The 23,882-nt window shown below is 39.8% G+C and overlaps 2 protein-coding genes across 21 annotated transcripts in view; one reads left to right on the top strand and one right to left on the bottom strand.

Moving 5' to 3' along the window:
* Positions 1-20,544, top strand: part of camk2d2 (calcium/calmodulin-dependent protein kinase (CaM kinase) II delta 2) — a 29,093-nt gene extending 8,549 nt beyond the window's left edge. Inside the window, exons 3-22 of one of the 12 annotated variants that reach the window (XM_028975466.1) lie at positions 1,468-1,527; positions 1,702-1,756; positions 5,413-5,478; positions 5,945-6,017; positions 8,188-8,290; positions 8,411-8,494; positions 9,018-9,112; positions 9,394-9,516; positions 9,976-10,059; positions 10,274-10,316; positions 11,418-11,455; positions 12,039-12,098; positions 13,700-13,744; positions 13,835-13,883; positions 14,230-14,325; positions 14,889-14,909; positions 15,083-15,158; positions 15,802-15,896; positions 16,076-16,304; positions 16,399-20,544. In XM_028975466.1, coding sequence (XP_028831299.1) covers positions 1,468-1,527; positions 1,702-1,756; positions 5,413-5,478; positions 5,945-6,017; positions 8,188-8,290; positions 8,411-8,494; positions 9,018-9,112; positions 9,394-9,516; positions 9,976-10,059; positions 10,274-10,316; positions 11,418-11,455; positions 12,039-12,098; positions 13,700-13,744; positions 13,835-13,883; positions 14,230-14,325; positions 14,889-14,909; positions 15,083-15,158; positions 15,802-15,896; positions 16,076-16,304; positions 16,399-16,489 — 1,586 coding nt within the window. In that variant the 3' untranslated portion in view covers positions 16,490-20,544. Of the gene's footprint in view, positions 1-1,467; positions 1,528-1,701; positions 1,757-5,412; positions 5,479-5,944; positions 6,018-8,187; positions 8,291-8,410; positions 8,495-9,017; positions 9,113-9,393; positions 9,517-9,975; positions 10,060-10,273; positions 10,317-11,414; positions 11,456-12,038; positions 12,099-13,699; positions 13,745-13,834; positions 13,884-14,229; positions 14,326-14,888; positions 14,910-15,082; positions 15,159-15,801; positions 15,897-16,075 lie in introns of all 12 variants that reach the window. The other 11 variants (XM_028975470.1, XM_028975465.1, XM_028975468.1 and 8 more) reach the window with 11 other exon arrangements.
* A 308-nt stretch (positions 20,545-20,852) lies between these two features.
* ank2a (ankyrin 2a, neuronal) overlaps positions 20,853-23,882 on the bottom strand; it is a 51,338-nt gene continuing 48,308 nt past the window's right edge. For all 9 annotated transcript variants that reach the window (XM_028975463.1, XM_028975457.1, XM_028975460.1 and 6 more), the window contains 2 exons: positions 23,582-23,755; positions 20,853-22,768 (listed from right to left, as the gene is read on the bottom strand). In XM_028975463.1, the coding sequence (XP_028831296.1) occupies positions 22,754-22,768; positions 23,582-23,755 (189 nt within the window). In that variant the 3' untranslated portion in view covers positions 20,853-22,753. The remainder of the gene's footprint in view (positions 22,769-23,581; positions 23,756-23,882) is intronic.

The raw sequence follows: 23,882 nt of genomic DNA, 5'->3' as shown, positions 1-23,882 counted from the left end.
CCAAGGATTTCCTCTGTACCCTTTCCCTTTCAATAGAAAAATGCATGATATATTTGAAATTCCACTAGACTATAAACAGAACAACATATTATCAGAGCATCGCAAGTTCACTTTGGTTTGCTCAGTCGCTCTTGAATCCACAGTGCTGGTTCTAATAGTGATACCACTCTGCCGCACTCAGTGTTCTAATGCAGTAAGTACTCTTACTGTGTTCTCTGTGCCATAAGATGGCTTCAAGGTCATCAGACCTATGGGTTACGTAATATTAGGTGATTGCATTTGTGCATTAGCAGAGGTGCGTCCTGAAGTTTTCGGTGGCGTTGAGATGTTTGCAGAGGCTCCTGGGGTCTGCCATTTGCATGCAAGGATAGTTCCACTGCAGAGAGGAGAGCTGTAGAGAGGGCTAGGCCTGTGATTGGTGGAGGAGTTGCTAGACAACAGATGTCCGGCCTGCTGGTAGGTGGGCTACCTGTGGAGGAAAGCAAAAGCATGTGGGGGTTGGGGGTGTGTGTGTGGGTGGTAGTGGTGTGTGTGTGTGTGTGTGTGTGTGTGTGTGTGTGTGTGTGAAAAGTAAAAAGAGATGTTTTTGGGAAGAGGTAGAGACAGATGCAATCTGTCTTGGACCACTGAACTTAGGATAATGCAACCTATATTTTCATTAGTATTACTGTCAAGATGATATTACACACTCATGCACAAGATATGTATGAACTCTTCCTGTGTTATATTGTCTTGACAGTTGTTTACAGTATTGTCTAACATTTACAGGAGAATTTATAAAAAAGATTAAAAAACAAAAAAGGGACAGAGACAAGGACGAAAAATAGACGTCCTATTTTATTTTTAAGAATCTGCTCTGTGTGTGTCCTGAGGCAGTGCTGAAATGGGTCGCCTCAATTCTGAATCATATTAATTTGGCACACTTTCTTGTTTGAACAGCAAGGCCAGTTAATCAATGACAAAGAGCGCGTCCGTGGTAAATCCACATCTTAATGCCATGGAGTGAACAAGCGAGATCATTAAGGTCAACTTTACTGTATTTTCTCCAATTAAACCATACGATTAGGTATACACTTGTAATGTCACTGATTCTAAGTCTGTCAGGTATTACAAACATAGAGTGTGAGATTGTATTTAGAATCCAAGTCCTCAGAGCTCTCAGTCCACTGATCTTCCAGTTCTCTGATCTGCTGGACGGGGTGCTTTTCAATGACCCACATTGTAAATTTCAATTAATGTTGTTCACATTTCATCTTATGGACTTCAAACATTAAAAAACATTTGATAATTATTGTATTTTAACTGAATTGTTGGGCAGGTGGAGTTTTAATACTGCAATTGTATGTACAGTTTTATTTTATTTAGTTATGTTTTTATAGCTATTAGCTACTGCCAGCTGCTTTGAATTCACATTTCTGGAGGTGGTGCCCTCTTGTGGTGAATTTCCGGTCTTTTTTTCTCAAACAGATCATCAGAAACTGGAGCGAGAGGCCAGGATCTGCCGTCTCTTGAAACATCCCAACATTGGTAAGTAATCTTTGTGCCCGTTTTGTACACGCAGTATCAAGCACAAGTGTCCTTTTTGGGAGGGAAGTACATCATTTATAAGCATTATAGTTTCTGATCCATTATGATGACTCTTATTTAGGATATTTATGATACTGAAAAATACATTTACAATAATTTATTGTTTGTTTACAGTGAGGCTCCATGACAGCATATCTGAGGAAGGGTTTCATTACCTGGTATTTGATCTGTGAGTAAAATGGTTCCTTTCTCCTTAATGTGAAAATGTAGTGATTTTCATTGTGAAACCCTACAGCACAGCACACAGTGAACACAACAAAATTTTTTCTCTGCTTTTAACCATCACCCTTGGTGAGCAGTGGGCAGCCATGACAGACAGCAGTGTGTGGAGACGGTGCTTTGCTCAGTGGTTTCCTTACCCACTAGACCAACCACTACCTTTGGTGCCTATTCCAAATATTGAAAGCTGAATATCTGTAAAGTACAGTGGTGGATTAAGTACACAAACCATGTACTTGAGTTAAAGTAGAGATACCCAAGGTAAAAGTTTACTCCATTTAAATTTCCACTTGAATAAAAATACAAAAGTATTTGCCTTCAGATGTAGTTAAAGGTCCCCTGACATGAAAATTTCACATTGTGAGATTATTTAATATTAATACGCAGTGGCTAGAAATGGTGATAGATATCATAAAGAGTGATTTTTGTCATTCTACTTTCAGAGAATTCAGAGAGCAGCAGCTCAGATGGCTGGATCAGGAATTTGTCCTGTATGGTGTTGATGACGTCATTTCCATGAATGCTCCCACAACTTCTATAGGCTGCTCTCCTGCTTGTCCCGCCTCTCTCATCCTCATTAGCATTTAAAGCTATTGGTGAAATGGTGCATCCTGGGGAAAGCTCATTGTGGGACTGGCTTAAAGTGGCTGTAAATCTTCACCAAAGCTACATTTTGGAAAAAGAGTTAAGATATAGTATTAGGGGACCAAGACCTATATAAAAGCAATAAATGTATCCATTTTAGGTCAAAGGATTTTGTCACTTCTGACATCAATTTTTAATGGAATGCCAATGATAAGTAAATGATCACATATTTACATTTACAACATTTACAATTACATTTACAACAGCATGGAGATGCTATGGACTGGCCCGCCCACCTGAATCCAATTGAGCACATCTGGGACATCATGTCTTGCTCCATTGCCATTTTGCACCACTGACTGTCCAGGAGTTTGTGTTTGTTTTAGTCCAAGTCTGGGAGGATGCTCCTCAGGACACCATCTGCCACCTCATCAAGAGCATCAGGAGCATGCCCAGGCATGTGGAGGCCACACACACTACTGAGCCTCATTTTCAATTAGTTTTAAGGACAATACATCAAAGTTGGATCAACCTGTAGTATGTTTTTCAGAAAGTTGCCGGTATGAATCCCGATCCACCAAGGTGCCACTGAGGTGCCACTGAGCAAATCACTGTCCCCACACACTGCTCCCCGGGCGCCTGTCATGGCTGCCCACTGCTCACCGAGGGTGATGGTTAAAAGCATTTACATTTACAGCATTTATCAGACGCCCTTATCCAGAGCGACTTACAATCAGTAGTTACAGGGACAGTCTCCCTGGAGCAACTTAGGGTTAAGTGTCTTGCTCAGGGACACAATGGTAGTACGTGGGACTCGAACCCGGGTCTTCTGGTTCATAGGCGATTGTGTTACCCACTAGGCTACTACCACCCTAAAGCAGAGGACACATTTTGGTTTGTCACAATGACAATCACTTCACTTTCAACTACGTAAAGAACAAAGTTAATAAGAATATTTCATTTATTCAGATGTAGGATGTCAAATTTTTTTAACAGTATGTGGTCGGCGCATTTGAGTAAACTGTAAACACTATCGCCTAAATCTATTTTGACCTGTTAATGCAGCACACGTACACTACGTGCCTCACTGAAACTCCTGACTAACTGATCATTTGTCTACATGTTAAGTTTGGTTTAAAAATCGAACTGAAATTATAGGCATCTTTGAAAATGCACCTTTTCTCCACTTCAGGAACAGATCATGTGATGAGAGAAATTGTTTGTGAGACGGCTGCTGCTTTCACTCATGGCCACGTTTTAGTGCTGCTGAGCACCGACTCACATGGGATTGGTCTTAATTGTCTGAGAATGTAGCTGGGTACAATTACAGACTTTTTTATCGCTTTTCACCACTTTTATTGTTAGCACTTTTATCACATTTATTGCTTTAGCCTGCTGCTGCCATTATGGTTAGCGGCGTATTCCCAACCTGTCTAGCTAACTTTATTGAGAAACTAGCCATCAGAACTTTCCATCAGAATTAAATTGTTTGCTTAGATTAGACAGTGATTTCTACATATATATTATATACAATATATATTTTAAATATAAAAAAATACTTAAGTACAGTAATGAGTTACATTTATTTCATAACTGTGAACCACGGATAAAATATGAAATTGTTGTTAAGATGATTTATACATTGTGGTTTATCAGCATTACCTTTAGTTGCACTAAAATTGTTGTACGTCATTGTTGCTAATTGTGTTATTGCATAGAGTCCCTGGTAAAACTTGGAAGGTTAAAATGAAACAATTATATTAATATCATAGATTCCAATGGCAGGATTGAAGACAATGACATATTACCTAATTCTGACCCTGAAACCTTAAATTACTATTGGAATAAGGACTGGCAGTGATCTGAGAAACTAATATCACTTTCTCCTATTTTCCAATGATTTGGAAATATTTTTCATCTCCATGTCTGTCCCTAAATTCTGCACTTAAACTATTCAATACACCCATTTCTTCTTTCATCCCTATGTTCAATTTCATTCCTGAACTGAGGCTCTAAGAAAACCTGACCTATTTTACTGCATGATGCTAACAGGAGCTCTTAGAAAAGCACAGTGTTCTAAGATTAGCTTCAGACTAACCCACAATATGCAGCCTCCCCTGCTTGTGGCATCCATCTAAATCACACTTGGGTAAAGGCGTTAAAGGTGCCACAGAAAGAATGTATTCGGTGTAGTGCTCTGATGCCCAAACAGAAGGTATGTGACACTGGTCAGTGCGAAGAATGCCTAAATATTGGAAGCCCATTTACAACTGCATTATTTGGACCTTTTTTGGTGGTCTCATTAATATTTTTGTGATCTCTGCTGCTACTGCTCCTTCTTCGTTCACTTTTAAGGCAGGAATATTTTCTTAACTTTTTCCCCTCTCTTCTAATGATTTAGAACTTTTGTTGAGATGTGGTTAGAGGAAGAGGCAGCGCACCAAGCGTGTACACTGGACTGGGCACAGGGCTTGTTGCGTAACAATCTAGGATTTTGGAACTGGCGTGTCTTACTGACCTCTTTTGTTTCTGGGGCATTCACATCTAAAACATTTTAAAGTGTTTGATTTTCATTAAATCATCTCTTGAAAGGTTTTACATGGTTTCCCATTCTGTGGCACTGTTACAGTTACAGAAGTTACAGAAAAAAAACAAACACATTCATGGCCCGCTATAAAGGCCTGAATAAAAATCAAGCAGGGCCACTGGACGAGCTAGTCTAGCCTCCGTAAAAGACGTAATGTAGCCACACCCTGAAAATCCTCTCTGATAGGGCAACATGTATCTCAGAAGTTTCACAAGATGCCCTACTTCCTGACTAATTCCAAACACGTTATGTGCAAATGTTGCCTCTGATGGCACCCTTTAAAAAATAAAAATAAAAAATGAAAGCTGACCATCGCCTAATCTCTAGCATGAGGGTGAAATGTGATCTGAGGGAATGTTTTCAGACGTGTGCCAATGAGCCGAGTCAGTGTGTGTATTTCCGCTTAACACAGCGTTTGTTCTGCCTTTTCACAGGGTAACTGGGGGGGAGTTATTTGAGGATATTGTAGCTAGAGAATACTACAGTGAGGCTGATGCCAGGTAAGAAAACTAGTCCCTGCACATACACACTCTTTTTCTCACACTCTTAAACACACACAAACGTACACACAATCATTCACTGCTGATCGTTGCAGCAGAGATACATCATTGTCTCACAGGTCTCTCACTGAGTCCGTTTGCAATGCAGGACAGACAATTATTTGTGTCAACTGTGACTTTATCAGTGTTCATTTGTGTCCCTCAATTTGTGTTAATAAGTGTGATAAATGACCCTGGGGCTTTTTTACACCAGTAAAACAAGCTCCCTTTAAAATCCCCCTAGAGAAAACTAGACAGGGGGATACTATGTGCTTGTTGGATGATTAATGGGTTTTCATGACGCATTGTTCACACACGATTTTAATCATGGATGTTCTTTTGTGTCTTTACTCTGTGTTTTTTTTTTTTTTTATTATATTACATGCTTAGTTGTTTTACTGACCTCACAATTTCTCTTTCTCATTAGCCATTGCATTCAGCAGATATTGGAGAGTGTTCATCACTGTCACGTAAATGGGATCGTCCACAGGGACTTGAAGGTCAGTTCATACAGGCTTCATTTTGGAAATTTTGTCTGCAGCCTCTGGGCCAAATGCAGATGTGGCAGGAACTGAAACACTAAGCTATGAGACTGATCCTGTCCTCACATGCAGGGTTAACCTTATTATTCCAGTTCTGATGTGTCTATCAACCCTTTATACAAGCATAAAGGATGTTGATTTAGTATTAATTTAGTATTCAGGCTAATGCACATTTTGTACACATAAAATCTTCATCAGTGCTGAGAATATTTGAGTATTATGGTCATATTTGGTTTTATGGTTAAGTTCAGTGTCCGTTCAAGATGAAAAGTTGCTATTATGGTCTATGGCATGTGCAGTATATCCATTTAAGCAACAAAAAAAAAAACTATTCTTATTTACCAATATAAAGAAACAACAGTTTTTAAGTTCTGTATTGTGTTGCACAGCTAGCATGCTCTACTCAATGTAACGCGTGATGCATAAAGTAAACCATGATTAGAGTTCCATGGCGCAGTTGCATGACGCAAAGAGTAAGCATAGGCAACATCAATATCAGACTTACAGAAATGAATCAGAGAAAGAACCCAGTTTTACTGGGTGGTTAAAGTCTGTAGCTATGCACTAACGGTAAACAGTTGTAAATGAACGTGTAAATGATTTTCTGGGCTGTTCAGTGTAGGGACTCATCCTGCACTCCACACAGGTAGAGGCGCTGTTCTGCCCAGAGGTGGTTTTTACAAATGTTCTGTAGGTAAAGGTTGCATTATGCACTATAATAGGCACAGTCTATTATGATATGTGTTATTGAGGCAGACTTTCTGAGGGATGTCAGAATTTTAAATGCGCGCGTATGTTAGATGTTCTCAAAATACAATAATTTTAAGATGCTGGTATGATACTTCAACATTTGGGATCTGGCAACAATGGATGTGGATTTAGGCAGCATTGCATTAGCTCTGTCTGTGTCAGCAATGGTTTTATATTGCCTTATATATAATATAAATATAAATGTACATTTTATATTTGAACCAGTTAACACCAGCCTGTACTACAGTTTAAGGGTGGTGTCTCTATGGTGAGTTGGTCTGTAAATGCCAGGAGATCCATAATTCATCAGGAAATGTGGTCAAGCTGTCTCTGGGCCCCCTGCCGGCTCTCTGGAGAGTGAACCTTTTCAGATAGCGTGTGAAGGCACATGCAGAGAGGCTGGGGCCCTGTCCTGGTGGTGTGCAAAGATGGTCACATGCAGGGGTACAGCATTTTGGGATTTGCGACCTTGAAATGGTTATTTTGGTAATTTGGTGCCCTATCAATTCTGTCCCTCCAGGATTTCGCTCTCTTCTTGGGATGGTTGCAACCTAAAATGTGTTTTTTATTTATTTATTTATTTTCCCCCCTCAACCAAAAAAATTGCAATGAATACTGCAGTGTTAGCCATGTTAGCAATGTTTTTGTAAGACAAGCTGTTCCTTTAGCATTAACTTCTGGTGACTAATGCACGAATGCTTATTTTGCTGAAGTTCACAAGAAAGTTTGTGGTGATTGTACATTGGGTCATGCAGAATTCACAGGCTTTTTGTTTTTAATTTGCATTTAAGGTCCCCTAATATGAAATTTTGCTTTTATACAGGTCTTAGTGGTCTAATAATACTGTATCTAAAGTCTCTTTCCGAAATTCAGCCGTGGTGCATAATTACAGCCATTTTTAGCCTGTCATACAATAATACCCCAGCATGCGCCATTTTGGTGTCTGTAGCTTTAAATGCTAATGAGGAGGAGAGAGGTGGGGCGAGGAGGAGAGCGACCTATAGAAGTGCGCAGGCATTTGCGGAAATGACTGCTTGGTGTGAGGGTTTTTCCAGAAAAAAATATTATTCCTCTGACTTTCGCTTGAGTGCAAAATTAATTTGAAAAGCAGAATGACCAAAGCACTCTTTATACATATGGCCATTTCTTGCTACTGCAGGACCATAGACAGGCTAGGGGAACTCGTAACTAATCTAAATTTAAATATTTTGAATATAATTTAAATATTGCAGCATCAGTAAACCCTGGACCTTGGATTGCCAACCCCCCTTTATTATTAATTTCATGTGATTGCAGTGATTGATGATTTTGATGGTCCTCTGTTGTCTGTGAGAGAAACATGGCATCTGCTTATACCTGCATATCATTGCACACACAGCCGGAAAATTTACTACTGGCCAGCAAGATGAAGGGAGCGGCCGTGAAATTGGCGGACTTTGGGCTGGCTATTGAAGTGCAGGGGGATCAGCAAGCTTGGTTTGGTTAGTACATCCTTATTAGTTATACTTATTAAAGGTGCATGATGTGTAAACTTAATGTGCCAGTTTGTTTGAAATAAATGGCTTCTGTCCTTCTTTTTGCCTTCGCTTCGCTCTCTGCAGGCTTTGCAGGTACCCCTGGTTATCTGTCTCCTGAGGTGCTGAGGAAGGACCCGTATGGGAAGCCAGTGGACATGTGGGCCTGTGGTGAGGAAGACACACACACACACACACACACACACATACACACACACACACACACACACACACAGTAGCAAGTGACTGTGGATGACTCAGCTGATTTGTATGTTGGAGGTGTTATTTGTGTCTGCCACCAACAGGAGCTTGGAGCTTCTTTTCTCATCCCTGTTGTCTGTGAGCCATGTGATATAATACCAGGTCACATAATGATGTGGAACGTGTGTCTTAATCAGTGGCTGTTCCAGTCAAGTATCTTCATGTTTTCAGTCACATAACTCTGTGCGACTAGTGGCATAGCTGGTAACTCGACATAAGCAACGGCAAGGATAATTAAAGGAAGTCTGATCAGTTTTCCATCTTTAGGCAGACCCATTTATGTTTTTTTTTTAGCCTCTATTCCTAGCTGGATCAGATTCTATTTGGGGTCTCTATCGAAGTCAGGGGTCTCTGAAAGCTGTAGAAAAATTATGATCAAGTAAAGTTTCCTTTAACTTTATGTCCTCTAATATCCTTCTATCATGTCCTGCAGGGGTTATTCTGTACATCCTGTTGGTGGGATATCCCCCATTTTGGGATGAGGATCAGCACCGGCTCTACCAGCAGATTAAAGCTGGAGCCTATGATGTAAGTAGAGACACTATTTTAATGGTCTGACAGCATTAAGCATCAATTGTCATTTTTAATTCCTCATTTAAAGTAATGCATTTCACATTTTAGCACAATAAAATTATTTGGATTAATGAATAGAACTTTTATTGTGTATTTTCAGTTTGGTTGTTTCTATATGGCAATCAGTGGCTCCATATGGTATTAAAATAAGAGCTGTGCTTGCCATTTCAAATCCAATATTGTACGAAAACAGAATCATTTGTTCAAAAGATTATTGTTTTCATTTATGGTTGTAGTTTCCTTCACCTGAGTGGGACACAGTGACTCCTGAGGCGAAAGACCTGATTAATAAAATGTTGACCATCAACCCCTCAAAGCGCATTACGGCCAGTGAGGCGCTCAAACACCCCTGGATCTGCGTATGTGTCCGAACTATCACACTACCAATTCATATCACACACACACTTGCTTTAACTCACTATTATATCACCCGTAAAAGTTCACCCTTTGTCTTGGTATAGGTTTGGTACAGTTTTTATTGACGAGGACACACAACCATGCAGGAACATAATTGTAATTTTAGAAAATGTTAACAGGATATGTTGTGGCTGTAGCAGGGCTATAGACTGGTGTATCCCTGCATAAGTAGGCTAGCTCGAAAGGTGTGTCATAGGTTATAGTTAGAATAATTAATTAAAATACCAAAGGAACCAGTTGGGACTGGGTTCCTGGCTTCTGTTTATGTTTAGTTACAGATGCTCTTGACTTCTTGATTTGGGTGGATTTTTGTGCAGCAATTTGTGGGTTGGGTACACAAATTTAGATCCCTGGTTGTGACGATATAATGTAACAACCATTATTTGCTTCTCTCTTGACAGCAACGATCCACAGTGGCTTCCATGATGCACAGACAAGAGACTGTGGAGTGCCTGAAGAAGTTCAATGCCAGGAGGAAACTTAAGGTCTCCTCCCTCTCCCCTTTTGCCCTATTAGAACGTAGAAAACCCTCTCTTCTCTCTGACGTTCTGTACCTTTTTTTTGCCCTCTCACAGTCTTAACAAAACCTGTTTCTTAGACAGACTTATGTGCACGTCTTTAATCTTTCACATTCTTTCACTGAATCTCTTTCACGTCTCGTTGTCCGTTGCCTCCTTCTGCCTCTCCTCCTGCCTATAGGGAGCCATTTTGACCACTCTGCTGGTCACCAGAAACTTTTCAGGTATGCCTGTCTCTGCTTTCCTGTTGCCTCTCATTTCCAACAGTGGTATACAAACTTATTCCTTACAGTATACCTGACATTACACCCACCATCACTTCAAATGGTACCACAGTGTAATAATGCTCAATTTACTGATATTTCATGAGAATTTCGTGCCTAGCTCCAAGGTATTGTCTTTGCTCAAGCAATAAAACATTGACACTGCAATAACATTTCATGGCTTAATTCTCTTCATTGTGACATGTTATGAAATAGTGTCTAATCTGTCTATTGGGAAATTTTTGCTAACTTTATTTTGGTTATTCTCCATTTCGGGAGTAATTAGCAGGATCTGAAGGATTTTAATTTCGTTTGTCTTTTGCCTGTCTTTTGTTATCTTCACTCCTTTGTTTGGGATGTGGTACCTTTGAGGTAAGAGTTCTGCAACAGCAGGAAAGGGGGCATGTCTTTATATCTGACCAATCACATGGCTTGCCCATTTGATTTCAGGAGTGTCTACGATGCACCTCCCTTTGTCTCTTTGCCAGTCTAGGGCTGGATTTGCATGCCAGTCAGAAGTGATTATATTCATAAAGTGGTCTTCTACCCTACCTTATAATTTGCCTCATAAAATCTGATTATGTCTTAATTAGTGCAGATGAGCGAAGAATTGTTAATTGTATACTTTGTTACACAACTCATAACATATTAACTGTTTCCATCATGGCTATTAATTATCTGAAATAGAACACTGGTATTTAAATTCAGCAATAAGTATTTAATAGTAACATGCATTTAATGCAACCTAATCTGATGATGCACCATTTTTTGAATATAATCCTTCTTTATATGTTCTAATTTGTTCTCTCCTAGGATAAAGAATGAAATTAATAAAGCTAGAATTGCTGTCTGTCAAGAACATTTACTACCTTCTGATGTTTCAAATGAACACCTCAGCAGAGCTGTGTCGCAGGAGAATAAACCTGACTGTTTCGGAAGACTAGTGCTTGCCTCTGACTGTACTGTACCCTGACATGCCTGTTGCATGTGTGTTAGGCGGTCACATCTTCACTTGGTCCCTTGACTGACCTTTTCATCTTATTTCTTTTACCCAAACAGCAGCCAAGAGCTTGCTGAATAAGAAGGCAGATGGTGTCAAGGTGGGTTTTCTTACTTGATTGTACTGTTGTACAGTCTTGTACTGATTTTGTGTTTGTGGAATTCTGTTTGTGATGCTGTTACACCCCTCCCCCTTCAGTCTGTTACATTACATCCAATAATTTACCTTCTAATTCGTTTTATACTCTCAATAAAAATTAAAGAACAGCTAAAAAACTTCAACTGTGACAAGTACATTAAGAAAAAGATATTGAAAGTATTACATTTTGTGTCAGATTTATTTGTTTTGTATCACTACTTTATGTAGCCACCATATGCTAGTTTGATGGTAATCACTGGTATTTCACCATCATTTTTAATCTTTTTAAAAAACAAAATGTTCATTTTATTTGGAGGCAGAGTTGCAACATTTGCTCTCATTGGCTTTGTTTAATAGTGTGTGGCACACCATTAGTGTGCATGAGGGAAAAAGCACATGTATTCATAGCCCCAGCTGGTGTCTGGTGATAATTCCTATGGTTTACGTTCACTCACACTCACAGCGTGTCCTTGTCCTTTTGTTTTAATGTGTTTAGTCCATCCCAGTCAGTGTGGATGTAACAATTGCTGTACACACTCCAACAGGTTAACAACAAAACCAACATAGCCACGAGCCCTAAAGACACAGGCCCTGCCCCAGCACTGGTACCCACAATCCACTTTCCTAGCCATGCATGTATTTCACTGCACTGAAGTCCAACATCAGCAGGGGCCAGGTTTACTAAAGGGAAATCTGTGCCATGGAATGTGGCTTTGGGGGGAAGGTGTTTAAAAACAATGACCCTTTAGTAAATGTTGCCCTGTAATCTGCATGATTTAAGTTACTTAATGGTTGCACCAGGGTATTCTATTCACATGTGTGTGTGGTTGTATGCTTAAGGGCCATGTATTGGATCATGTGACCAGTGATGCATATGGTGTGTACAGCTGCGTGTGTGCTCGTGATTTGCTTTGATGTGCTGCTTTTGTGCCTGACTGCCTGGGTGACCTGGACTGACACACACACACACACACACACACACACACACACACACACACACACACACACACACACTTTGTTCATGTTTTCATGTTTCCCAGCCAGATGATTAAAGTGACTCAGTGTAATCTACTATAATCTTGCATGGTGATTAGAGGAGTCAGACAGTCATTGGAATCCTTTCGATTAACCATTGGGGTGAATAATTTGTGTCTCTATTGGTGTGTGTGGGGTTAACAAGCAAGCATAAAACAACATAACAATGAAAAATTCATAGGAATAAACAAGGCATAAGTCAAAACTGTTCCTGTAATTAATCTCATGGTGTGTATTTCCGAGTTGTATAGACTATAAAGGATTGGGTTGTGCTGCTTCTGACACAAAGATACGGTAAAAAGCATGGCTACATCTAGTGGGTTATGGGCAGGACTAAGAATCACATTACAACAAAATTTTAGGGTTCAAACTTGACGTAAGCGAGGCATTTAATTCCAGGGGAACTGTCCCTGTAACTAATGATTTGCTCTGGTTCAGAGCATCAGCTAAACGTTGTGAGATATAATATAATGATGAGCAGTACAGAATGAGATCTAGAGTTGTACTGAGAACTTCAGTGAATATCATGTAAGATGTATGGAAACCTGAGGATTTAGAAAATATGACCAGAGGAAATTAGGCAAAGGATTATAGAAAGTTAACTCACTATATACCAGCTGTCATTATGGATGGAACGTTAACATGCGGCAGAAGAGGATTAGCAAAAAAATTCAGTGTAAAAAGGGGTGGCTGGGTGACGGTTGCCATGGCGCCAGGTAAAATCAGAGGAGCAGAGAGAGTGAAATGAGCTGGAAAGACATAGAGATGGAGGGCAAAGCTAACCCAGGGGTACTGGCTTGGGGTGAACTGCAGAGTGTGAGCGTTATGTAATGCGGCACACTGTCGGAGGCAGGCTGACGTGCCGAATTAAAGCCTGCAGAGGTGAAAGCGTGGGCATAGACTCACGCTCCTCCTCTCTCAGGCTTTCAAAGCAATAAATAGAGAACACGGGGGCCCTGGAATCTTACACACAATCACCAGTACTTTTTCAGTGCAGGGCACCATTGACATTTTGCACACAATTTGTTCTGCTCGTGTTTTTCTTTTGCCTTTTTTTATTGTGGTTTCGAAATTATATTTGATTTTAAAGGAAATATAAAATATGTGGTTAGACATAGAAAAATATGTGCTCACTTAAATGACCAACTGTCTCCCTTTTGATTAATACTAGGAACCACAGACAACTGTTATTCACAACCCTGTTGACAGGAACAAGGTGGTTATTACAGATCAATAAAATGTATTCTTTCTGTTTGTGTGAAATGATTGCGCAACTGATCCTCTTTCCTAAAATGTGAATCTTTAGGAATCAACTGAGAGTGCTAATACCACCATTGAGGATGATGACCTTAAAGGTGACTGCCTGTCTGACTGTTTGTAGTCATCGCTCCAATTTTTTCTTCATATCCAGAGTGTTTTTTCGTAGCCTCTCTTTTCTCTCAATAATGTGGCACCAATTGTTCCATCAGTACCTGTGTACATCTTCATCTTTTTTCCATTTCCATTTTTTAAATTTTTTTCCAGTCATCCTGGATTTTTTATTTTTTTTGCCTGAGCCATTTCTTTGTCTTTTTTTTTTTTTTTTTTTTTTCTTTCATTTTTTAAACACTGTTTTTCCCCATGCGCTTCTTGCCAGTGTCTTACTCGAAAATGCCTTTCAATCCCCCCCCCCATTCAACAACGTTCCCCTTTTCTGGGCAGCCAAGCACTTTGGAAGCCTCAGCATAAACTCAATCTGGCAACCCAGGGCCTGCTTACAAACCTCTGAGTCCAGGCAGGTGCCCATCTCAGCCCAGAGTAAGTCACACAACTTATGGGAGATGAGAGCCCACCCCCACCCCCTTTTCCCACTCCTTAGCCTGCCCCAATGTCCTTACGCCTGCATCATGTACTTGTCTTGCGTCAGAATGACTCTAGATCTTTTTAAATAGACCTTCAAATTGTCCATGTGCAGGACTGATTTGCTCCCAAGAAAGCCCACTTTCCTCTTTTCAAATACTTCAAACATGCCATTTTCGCAGTTTTACTTTCTGTTTACAATCAATGTCTCTTGCAAAAAGAGAGAGGCATTTTTGAGACTGAGAGCCGAGAACTGTGGGTGGTTTCTCTACATTGCTCTTAATTGCATTCAAGTTGTACTAATGCATGCATATCCAGCTACAGCCCAGCAACATTGCAGGTTTGGTATCAATACAGAAGCTGCAGCAGGAAATGAGTACAAATGAATGGCAAAGTCTTGGCAGCATGCGCTCTATACTCAAGAAAAAAAATACTTTTTTTCTGCTTTAATAACGTTGCAAATAAAGCAAAGCTTTTTTTATCTTGAAAAAAGTCTGAGTAATGTTTTTGCCATCCCTCAGCTTGCCAAGTTATCAATAAAGGTAATTTTAACACATCTTCTGAATGAAAGTGTTGCCTGTGAGCTCTGACCCCTGAAACACTGATCATTCTGAAATAATAAATACAAGTCAGAAAACACTCATCTTTTTTTCCCCTCCAACATATGCGATGGATTGTCTTTTGGTGGTAACGCCCTTTGTTTATGTGTGTTTAGCTCGTAAACAGGAGATCATCAAGGTAACTGAACAACTGATTGAATCCATCAACAATGGTGACTTTGATGCCTATGCGTGAGTACTCCCTTCCCCTCTGACCTTTGATTACATTGTCACAATGCACTCAACTTGCAATTCAACACCATTCACAATTTGAACTTCACTTTTTGGCCTTTTGCAATTTTCTTTGCAATTTATGATTGAAAATGTTATTTCATTTAAATAAACTATGCAAATATCTGTTTTTCCTTTATCAAAACTGCAATTAAAATAGCATTTTATTACAAAAAACATTTTTAATAAAAAATGCACACTGAAATAAAATAACAATTTATTTAAGTAAATACACAAAGTCCTGCATGTGTAGGATGCCACAACCCGCCTGATGTGAACCTGTAATGTGTGGACAGAACACTTGATAAGGGACCAGTCCTGTTTCCCGGCACATTTTGTGTGATTATGAAATTTCAATCTACATCAGTGTCAAACTAATTTCAGGACCTGGCTAAACTAAAAAAATAGAATGTTTTAGGGTTAACGTAATGTGAATAAACCAGTCAAACCTGCTGTAACCTGTTTATTTACATTATGTCAATGCTAAGATATTAGGTGTGACAGATTATTTCATTTTTAGCCAGTGTTCACATTTTTTAGTGTAGAACCTAAAGGAATGGAACTTTCACTGGATTGTGGGGACATATGTGTTATCTTTCTGTAGGAAGATCTGCGATCCCGGCCTTACCTCCTTTGAGCCAGAGGCTTTGGGAAACCTTGTAGAGGGCCACGATTTCCACAGGTTCTACTTTGAGAACGGTGAGGGACTTGCTCAGTCTGCTCTCGTGCTTCCTGGTTCATTTAATTTACTTTACAAATGAGTTCAAGCCACTAATGGTTGTTTGATATTAAAACTGTAATGTTTGAGGACACTCCACTGGTGAAGAATTCCATGAGTTTCTTCTTTGTTTGACCTATGTTTGGGGAATTTATTCCAGCTCTCTCCAAAGGGAACAAACCAGTCCACACTATTTTACTTAATCCGCATGTTCATCTGATTGGAGAGGATGCTGCCTGCATCGCCTACATCCGCCTGACCCAGTACATGGATGCCAGTGGCATGCCACGTACCATGCAGTCGGAGGAGACACGCGTGTGGCACCGCCGCGACGGGAAGTGGCAGAACATCCACTTCCACCGCTCCGGAGCACCCAGTGTGCCCATCAAGTAAGACCACCGTGTCCGAACGAGGAAGGAAGCCCCGCCTGACCCCTAACCTCGTGCCTCGTTTACAGTCATTCACCTTCTCTTTAATTTGCAGCCCACTCTCCTGTGCTCCGTCACGCCTGCTCTCACCATGCGCCAGGTCTCATGTCATCAGAACACACTGGACCCTAACCATATTCCCATGATTCATCCTGTGTCTGCCCCATTCTCTCTCCTGCAGTCCTTTCTCTCCCCTGTGGATGCTCTCTGGGCATCCTTCCATATCAGCGGATGCCATATTAGCATCATTGCTATGAGACACCGGTCTCATTAATTTAATCATCTCTTTGTCTTCTTTGTGTATTTTGTAGTTAATGGATTATAATTCTTCAGTTTACCCTGGTTGAAGACAACCATCAACAACAAAATCACCAACAACAAAAAAAGGAAAAAAATAAAGAAAATCCACACTGTTTGTCCCAAGATGGCGGAGTTTTTCTGGTCAAACCTGTACACTCCAGCCTCTTCCCTCCCTCCCTTCTTCCCTCCCTCCTTCCTCCCTCTCCGGGGGGGTCGTTTACACTCAATCGCACAGGACCAGAGTGTCGCAACATTTTCAAATGAACATTTTCACCACAACAAGTGGGTCATCCAAGGAGTGTATTTTTAAACAGTTTAGTTTAGTTTTTTTTTTTTTTTTTTTTTTAGTTTTGGTATGCATTTTAAATGTATAGATATGTCTGTTATGTATTTTTATGTCTATTTGTGTGTGCTAAAAAAATATTTGAAAGATAAGAATGTTAATATCAAGCTTGCTATCGTTCTGGTGATGTACATATGTTGTGGTTGTTTAAAAAAAAGAGAGAAAAACAAAAGACATGAAACAATTATTCACTTGATATCCTTGCTTACAGCCAAGCTAATAATTTTAGTAAATGCAGTCCACAGCTATTTTATTTGTTGCTAGCCTACAATGTTCAGAAAAATAAAGTTCCAGAAGCTTAAATTGTAAAGGATAGCACAGCTGCAGAGGCCATTTGCAGATGTAGTATGTTTACCTTTACACTGCATATAAAAATTTAAAAATAGGAGAATGTAGCATATATATGCATAATGTAGATATATCTATCAAATTTTACGAATATTGAGTTATGCATGGGGGCCTATTTTCAGGATAATGTTCTTCTGTTTTGTTTAACATTGTGTAATTAATAATTTCCCTATCAAAATGATTTTCATGATCAATGGCATCAAAAAGTGATATAATAGTGAATAATGTTCATGATAAGAAGTACAGTTCCACATATCAAGCACAATTATATGTTCATGATAGAGCCGTAGCCTCCTTTTTACTTCGGTCGCTTGTTTTTGATTCCAATGGCACACGAAGAGATGATCAGTTACGCTCTCTTACTCAAACCTGACACCCCGTGTAGAGAAGCGAAAGGACAACTCTCCTGTCCAGCATGCACACTGCCCTTGAAACGCTCTTGTGTGTCATCGTCAAAAAGAGGGGAGGAGTGGGGGAGCATACTGACGTCAGAACGGTCTTCCTTGAGGGTCTATCAAGAGGTGAAATCTCTGGTGCCCTTGTGACAACGGGACTATGCCACTGTCATGATTAGTTTTCATTTTATTATTATTTTTTAAATTTCTCTGCTGAAACTTGCACCGCTACAACAGCCAATTTTGGGATGTGGAGAACATGTTTGTTGCCATGATGGCAATAGAAAATCAACATATTTAATTAATGATATATTAAAGGTGTGATGCTGTAAACGATCAGGTTTGTAATGGTATTTTTTTGTATTTATTTAATATCCTGAACTGTGCTTGGCCTTGCTATCTCTAGCTGTTCTTGATGTATGTTAGCATCTGGCAATGACTTAAATTTTAACTAAATTTTAAATGATGAAAAAAAAAAAAATCTTAAATATTATCCATCAAATATATTAACCTGAATCATTAATCACCATTGATGCTTTCAGAGAGTGTGACACATAGTTAATAGTGAAAAAGTACCCACTAGTTGTTGCATAGTCATCATAGTCATTTTTATCTGAATTACAGAATATTTGAGAATGTAAATAGTTAATTTAAAAAGTATTTTATGACTCATGGAATTATATAATGTACCAAAAGTACACTGCTCAAAAAATAAAGGGAACACAAGAATAAGACATTATAGATCTGAATGAATTAAATACTTTGTTCTTTACGCTGTTGAATGTGCTGACAGCAAAATTGCACAAAAACTGCTGATGGAAATTAAATTTATCAACCCATGGAGGTCTGGATTTCGAGTCACACTCAGATTAAAGTGGAAACAGAACACTACAGGCTGAGATGTAATGTCCTTAAAACAAGTCAAAATGGGTAGTGTGTGTGGCCTCCATGTACCTGTATGTCCTCCCTACAATGCCTGGGCATGCTGCTGATGAGATAGCAGATCTCTTATGGGATCTCCTCCCAGACCTGGACTAAAGCATCTACCAACTCTTGGACCATCTGTGGTGGTACATGGTTGGTGGATGTAGCGAGGCATGATGTCCCAGATGTGCTCAACTGGACTCAGGTCTGGGGAACAGGCGGGCCAGTCCATAGAATCAATGCCTTTGTCATGAAGGAACTGCTGATGAACTCCAGCCACATGAGGTCTTGCATTAGGAGGAACCCAGGATGAACCACACCAGCATTTGGTCGCACAAGGGGTCTGAGGACCTCATCTCCATACCTATATGGCTGTCAGGCTACCTCTGGCGAGCACATGGCGGGCTGTGCAGCTTCCCTAAAGAAATGCCACTCCACACCATTACTGGTACCAAACCGGTCATACTGGAGGATGTTGCAGGCAGCACAACGTTCTCCACTGCATCTCTAAACTCTGTCATGTTTGTCACATGTGCTCAGTGTGAAGCTGCTTTCATCTGTGAAGAGCACAGGGTGCCAGTGGTGAATTTGCCAATCTTGGTGTTCTCTGGCAAATGCCAAACGTGCTGCATGGTGTTTGGTTGTAATCACAACCCCCACCTGTGGATTTCGGGCCCTCATACCACCCTCATGGAGCCTGTTTCTGACCGTGTGAGCGGACACAGGCACATTTGTGGCCTGCTGGGGCTCATTTTGCAGGACTCTGGCAGAGTTCCTCCTGTTCCTCCTTGCTCAAAGGTGGAAGTAGAAATTCTGCTGATGGGTTGTTGTCCTCCTACGGCCTCTTCCAGGTCTCCTAATGTACTGGCCTGTCTCCTGGTAGCGCCTCCATGCTCTGAACACTATGCTGACAGACATAGCAAACCTAGCCACAGCTCGCATTGATGTGCCATCCTGGATGAGCTGCACTACCTGAGCCACTTGTGTGTGTTGTAGATTCCATCTCATGCTACAACTAGAGTGAACGCACTGCCAGCATTCAAAAGTGACCAAAACATCAGACAGAAAGCAAAGGAACTGAGAAGTGTTCTCCACCTGCAGAAACCACGCCTTTATTGGGGATGTCTTGCTAATTGCCTATCATTTCCAGCAGTTGTCTATTCCATTTGCACAACAGCACAACAGTGAAATTGATTGTCAGAGTTGTTTCCTAAGTGGACAGTTTGATTTCACTGAAGTGTGATTTGACTTGGAGTTACGCTGTGTTATTTAAGTGTTCCCTTATTTGTTGAGCAGTGTATATGCTCTCACAGTGCTGTTTGTGGGATTAGATTTATTGGATAGATTAGAAATACATGGAGTGACCAATCCAAATTTTATTTCAGATTTTTTACAGGTACATCTTTATTTTAATGTACCTAAAACAATTTAAGTACAAAGCAGTCTCTCAGATCCCGTTAGATTAAAATGTACTCGCTATACCATGACTTCTGTATTAGATTTATGTCATGTGAGAACTCAAAAAATCTATCAAAAATCTGATCATACAAACCATGAGAGACTAAAGTAACTTAGTATTCATTATTTTAAGTGTTGTGAAAATGATCAACAATTTTGAAATAACTGTAAAAAAAACAAAAAAAAAAAGTATATATACTTTTTATATATACAAAGGTTTCGTGTCATTTAAATGTCATCTTTTTTGAAAGAAACAATTGTTTTGTTTGTTAAAATGACATTAAATAGATGGCAAATAGATGGAAAGGGCTGCTAATGATTGGAATATCTATAGAGAGAAGCCCATTTTTAGCAACAAGTCTTGAGTTCCGAAGGAGTTGAGCTGAAAACAGTCGGCACTGATTAAAGAAATAAAATGTCATTTTTAAGACTAGTTGAGTGTCTGGTGCATCAGTATATGTGGGTTCAACTACATCATTATTTCCCACTTTGCCTGTGACTGTTTCTTTGTATTATTTTTTACATGGAAAACGAAGACATTTGTAAATTACTTTTGAATAGTAGTTATAGTATATATGTGTGAGACTGGATTTTTTTCACAACGTTTAAATTAATCATGTACAGAACACGTTTACTGAATTGAGAGAGCTTTTTGTTTTCATGATATCAACAAGGAACAAGAAAGGGGAGGAATATTTCTCTCTGCAGCATCTTAGAATGCAGACCTTGAGAGGCACACAGTCAACACTTGTACAATTTTTATTTTCTACCAGCCATGTACACATTGCAGCCATTGTATCATGTTTACTTGTCTTTTTAAAAGTCATATAATAAACAAACACATGCCCTGATAGATATAATATGTATATATGTTTATACTCATCACCACAGACACAAGATGTTGGTTTCATCAACTTAAGAAAATTTCAGCCTGTCACAGTGAACTCTGTAATTTCATGTTGTTGACATCACACACCACAAACCAAGAAAAGGAAATCAGCATTTAGTGGATACACTGATAAATAAAACATTTAGTGGATATATCGATCAAGTCTATCGATCAAGGTACCGCAGGACTTCTATCTCCTCTGGTCTCCAAGCAATAAATTCTTCATACTTTATACACACACACACACACACATATGCCCCATCAACTTAAAGCATCAAAAATTAAAACAATTAACCATCAAAACTGAATGCTCATCTAAAAGAAGTAAGAAAAATAAAGTGATCTGTTATCAAAGTGAATGTTGCCATGTGCAAACTCAAACACAGTCATACTTTCAGAAAATAACAAATCACTTTGAAACACGCAAATATAAATAAAGACTCTTCCAACTGTTCAAAGCTTAACATCTGAAGCTTGCATATTTCTTCACCCGTCTGTGTCTGCCCCACATACGGTAGCAGGAGGGTGCCAAAGACGATTTAATCCCAACACGGACCATCACCTTGACCTAGACTTCTCTATGGTAGTATCCTGAAAGTATCTGAAACCTGCCTTCAAATAAATATATGAAGGTGCTACATCTGAGGGTATATATGACAAAAAAAGCAGAGACCAACATGCCCATCATTTCCCCATCAGAGAAAAAAATGAAACAATGATAACAAAGAAAGTGTTAAATGGCTTGTATAACTGCTATGAAGCACATAGAGAGAAGGCGTAGTAAGGAGATACTCACTTGTGCTGCTCAAATGTGGATAAAGGACAGGATAACACACAGAACAGAAGAAACGCAGGTTTTCAATGTTGACCAGCCATTAGCCAGTCACAGTGATGTTAACTACTCATGCCTGCTATAAGGTGGCTAATATGGACTACTTTTTTAAATTCTATAGAAATGTAGATAAATATCTTCCAAATACAGGTAACACATACACAAAACATCAGATAGTAGCATCTTTTATATATATGTATTCTTTACTTTTTAAAGCCTTGAACAAGAATCAGGCTGTGTGATGGCCAAGTTTTATTTTCAGACATGTCTAAAATCACGCCATGACAACAGGCAGTGCAATAAACTCTTTTCTCCATCAGTTTAGAATGACTACAAATGTCGACTGGAAAAAATGTAAGGTTGTTGGTGAGAGGATTACTTCCAAACTTTGTTTTCATTCCAAAGTTTGGATATTTAGAGCATCAGAACATAAGAGAGAAGAGAACAAAAATGAAAACACTCACTCTTTGGTCACAGAAATGAAGGTTAGGTGGTGATAAAGTCAAACCAAAAACTCAATGCCTGTCATATCAAACAAGTCAAGAACCTGGATCTGTCCCTTGTGTTTGTTCAGGAAGACTGTGGCAGCTAGGAGGTGTTTTCGGGGACTGCCAAGAGTGATGCATAGCGTTTTTGGAGTGTGTTTGGTGAGGGGTGTTGAAAAATGGGGCTGGAAACGAGGCAGGGAACCAACATGACAAGGAAGAGAAGAATCATTGCACTTTTTCCTCTCAGCACCCTCCTTCTTCCGGCTTCTCTTCCTCAGCATAGTACCGGCAGATGAGGTGGTGAAGGTGCTGCTGGAGGTCATCTGGGTAGCGGCTTTCCCTGAGGCCCTCATCTTTGTTGTCCTTCCATTTTCGGTTGACCAGCCTGTGACCTCCAGCATCCTTCACCTGGCTTCTCTTGTCTCTGAACACTTTACTCATCTGGGCCCTGGAGAAGAGCACATCAAAGGAGATGTGTTGTATAGATATGAATGGAGAACAGTGGCAGGTGAAACTGAAACATGGCTGCAATTCAGCCACATTTAAGCAAATCAACATTCCAAACTGTACATGCACATTGCCTAACACAAAACACGCACTGTCTGTGACAGACCACGCCATGCCCTTCTACCAGACCTCCTGATCACAGATCCGTCCTCATTTACAATCTGCTGCTCTGTTATCCGGGGGATATGTGCTTTCTTTAGCCCCATATACCCTAGGGCCTGTATGAGTGAAGAGAAGGGGGAGGAGGGAAGAAGTGTTTTACAGACAAGAACTGTCCGCTCCGGTTTGGCCAATTGTGTGTTTGTGAAAAAGCTAACACTGAGCTCTTCTATGAGCGTTTCTGAATAAGGTTGCGTGCTTCCAAAAACCCTCTAGCCCAACCAGTAATTTCTTATATAAATTATCAGTCTTTTCAAAGGATGAATATATTTCATGTATGTAGGTTTCATTTTTTACTAAATTACAAAAAATAAACGACCATTTTAATCATATTACTTTTTTAGCTCTAGAGGGAGCCTGAGTGCCAAAGTTTGAGAACCAAGGGACTATGAAATCTACACTAAAGCAAATTCTACAGCTGGTGGGGTCAACATTTCATTAACAGCATTTGTCAGAATAATGTTTAAAATATTAAGGTACATGTTTTTGGTTTTGCTATGTAGGTCATTGTAGGTCACAAAACACATCAGTTTTTATAATCATTATAATCAATCTTTTGTCAAGCACAGAATGTTGATCTGAAGAGCATCTCTACCTGAATAAAATCTTTTCTGGCTGAGGCAAGGTCATAGGCAAGCGATGGGTCTCCTAAGTGCTTCTCCAACCTCTCACCCTGCAGTACTGATGTATTCATGACTTGGCTGACCGCCTGGCCATCCACATGATCTGTACCAGAGGCAGAAGCACCCTCCCACTCACAAAATGTTACCTGTGGGTGTAATGAAAAATGGACCTGGTCACAGTTTATAGGCACATATTATATCTGCAACTCAACTAACGGCAAGCTTTCACCTACTAGCCTGCACTGGTAAAGCTTGTGTTATATTTATTCATTA

Source organism: Denticeps clupeoides, chromosome 4, assembly GCF_900700375.1.
Source record: "Denticeps clupeoides chromosome 4, fDenClu1.1, whole genome shotgun sequence".
Taxonomy (NCBI): Eukaryota; Metazoa; Chordata; class Actinopteri; order Clupeiformes; family Denticipitidae; genus Denticeps; species Denticeps clupeoides.
This window is presented reverse-complemented; position numbering and strand designations above follow the sequence as displayed.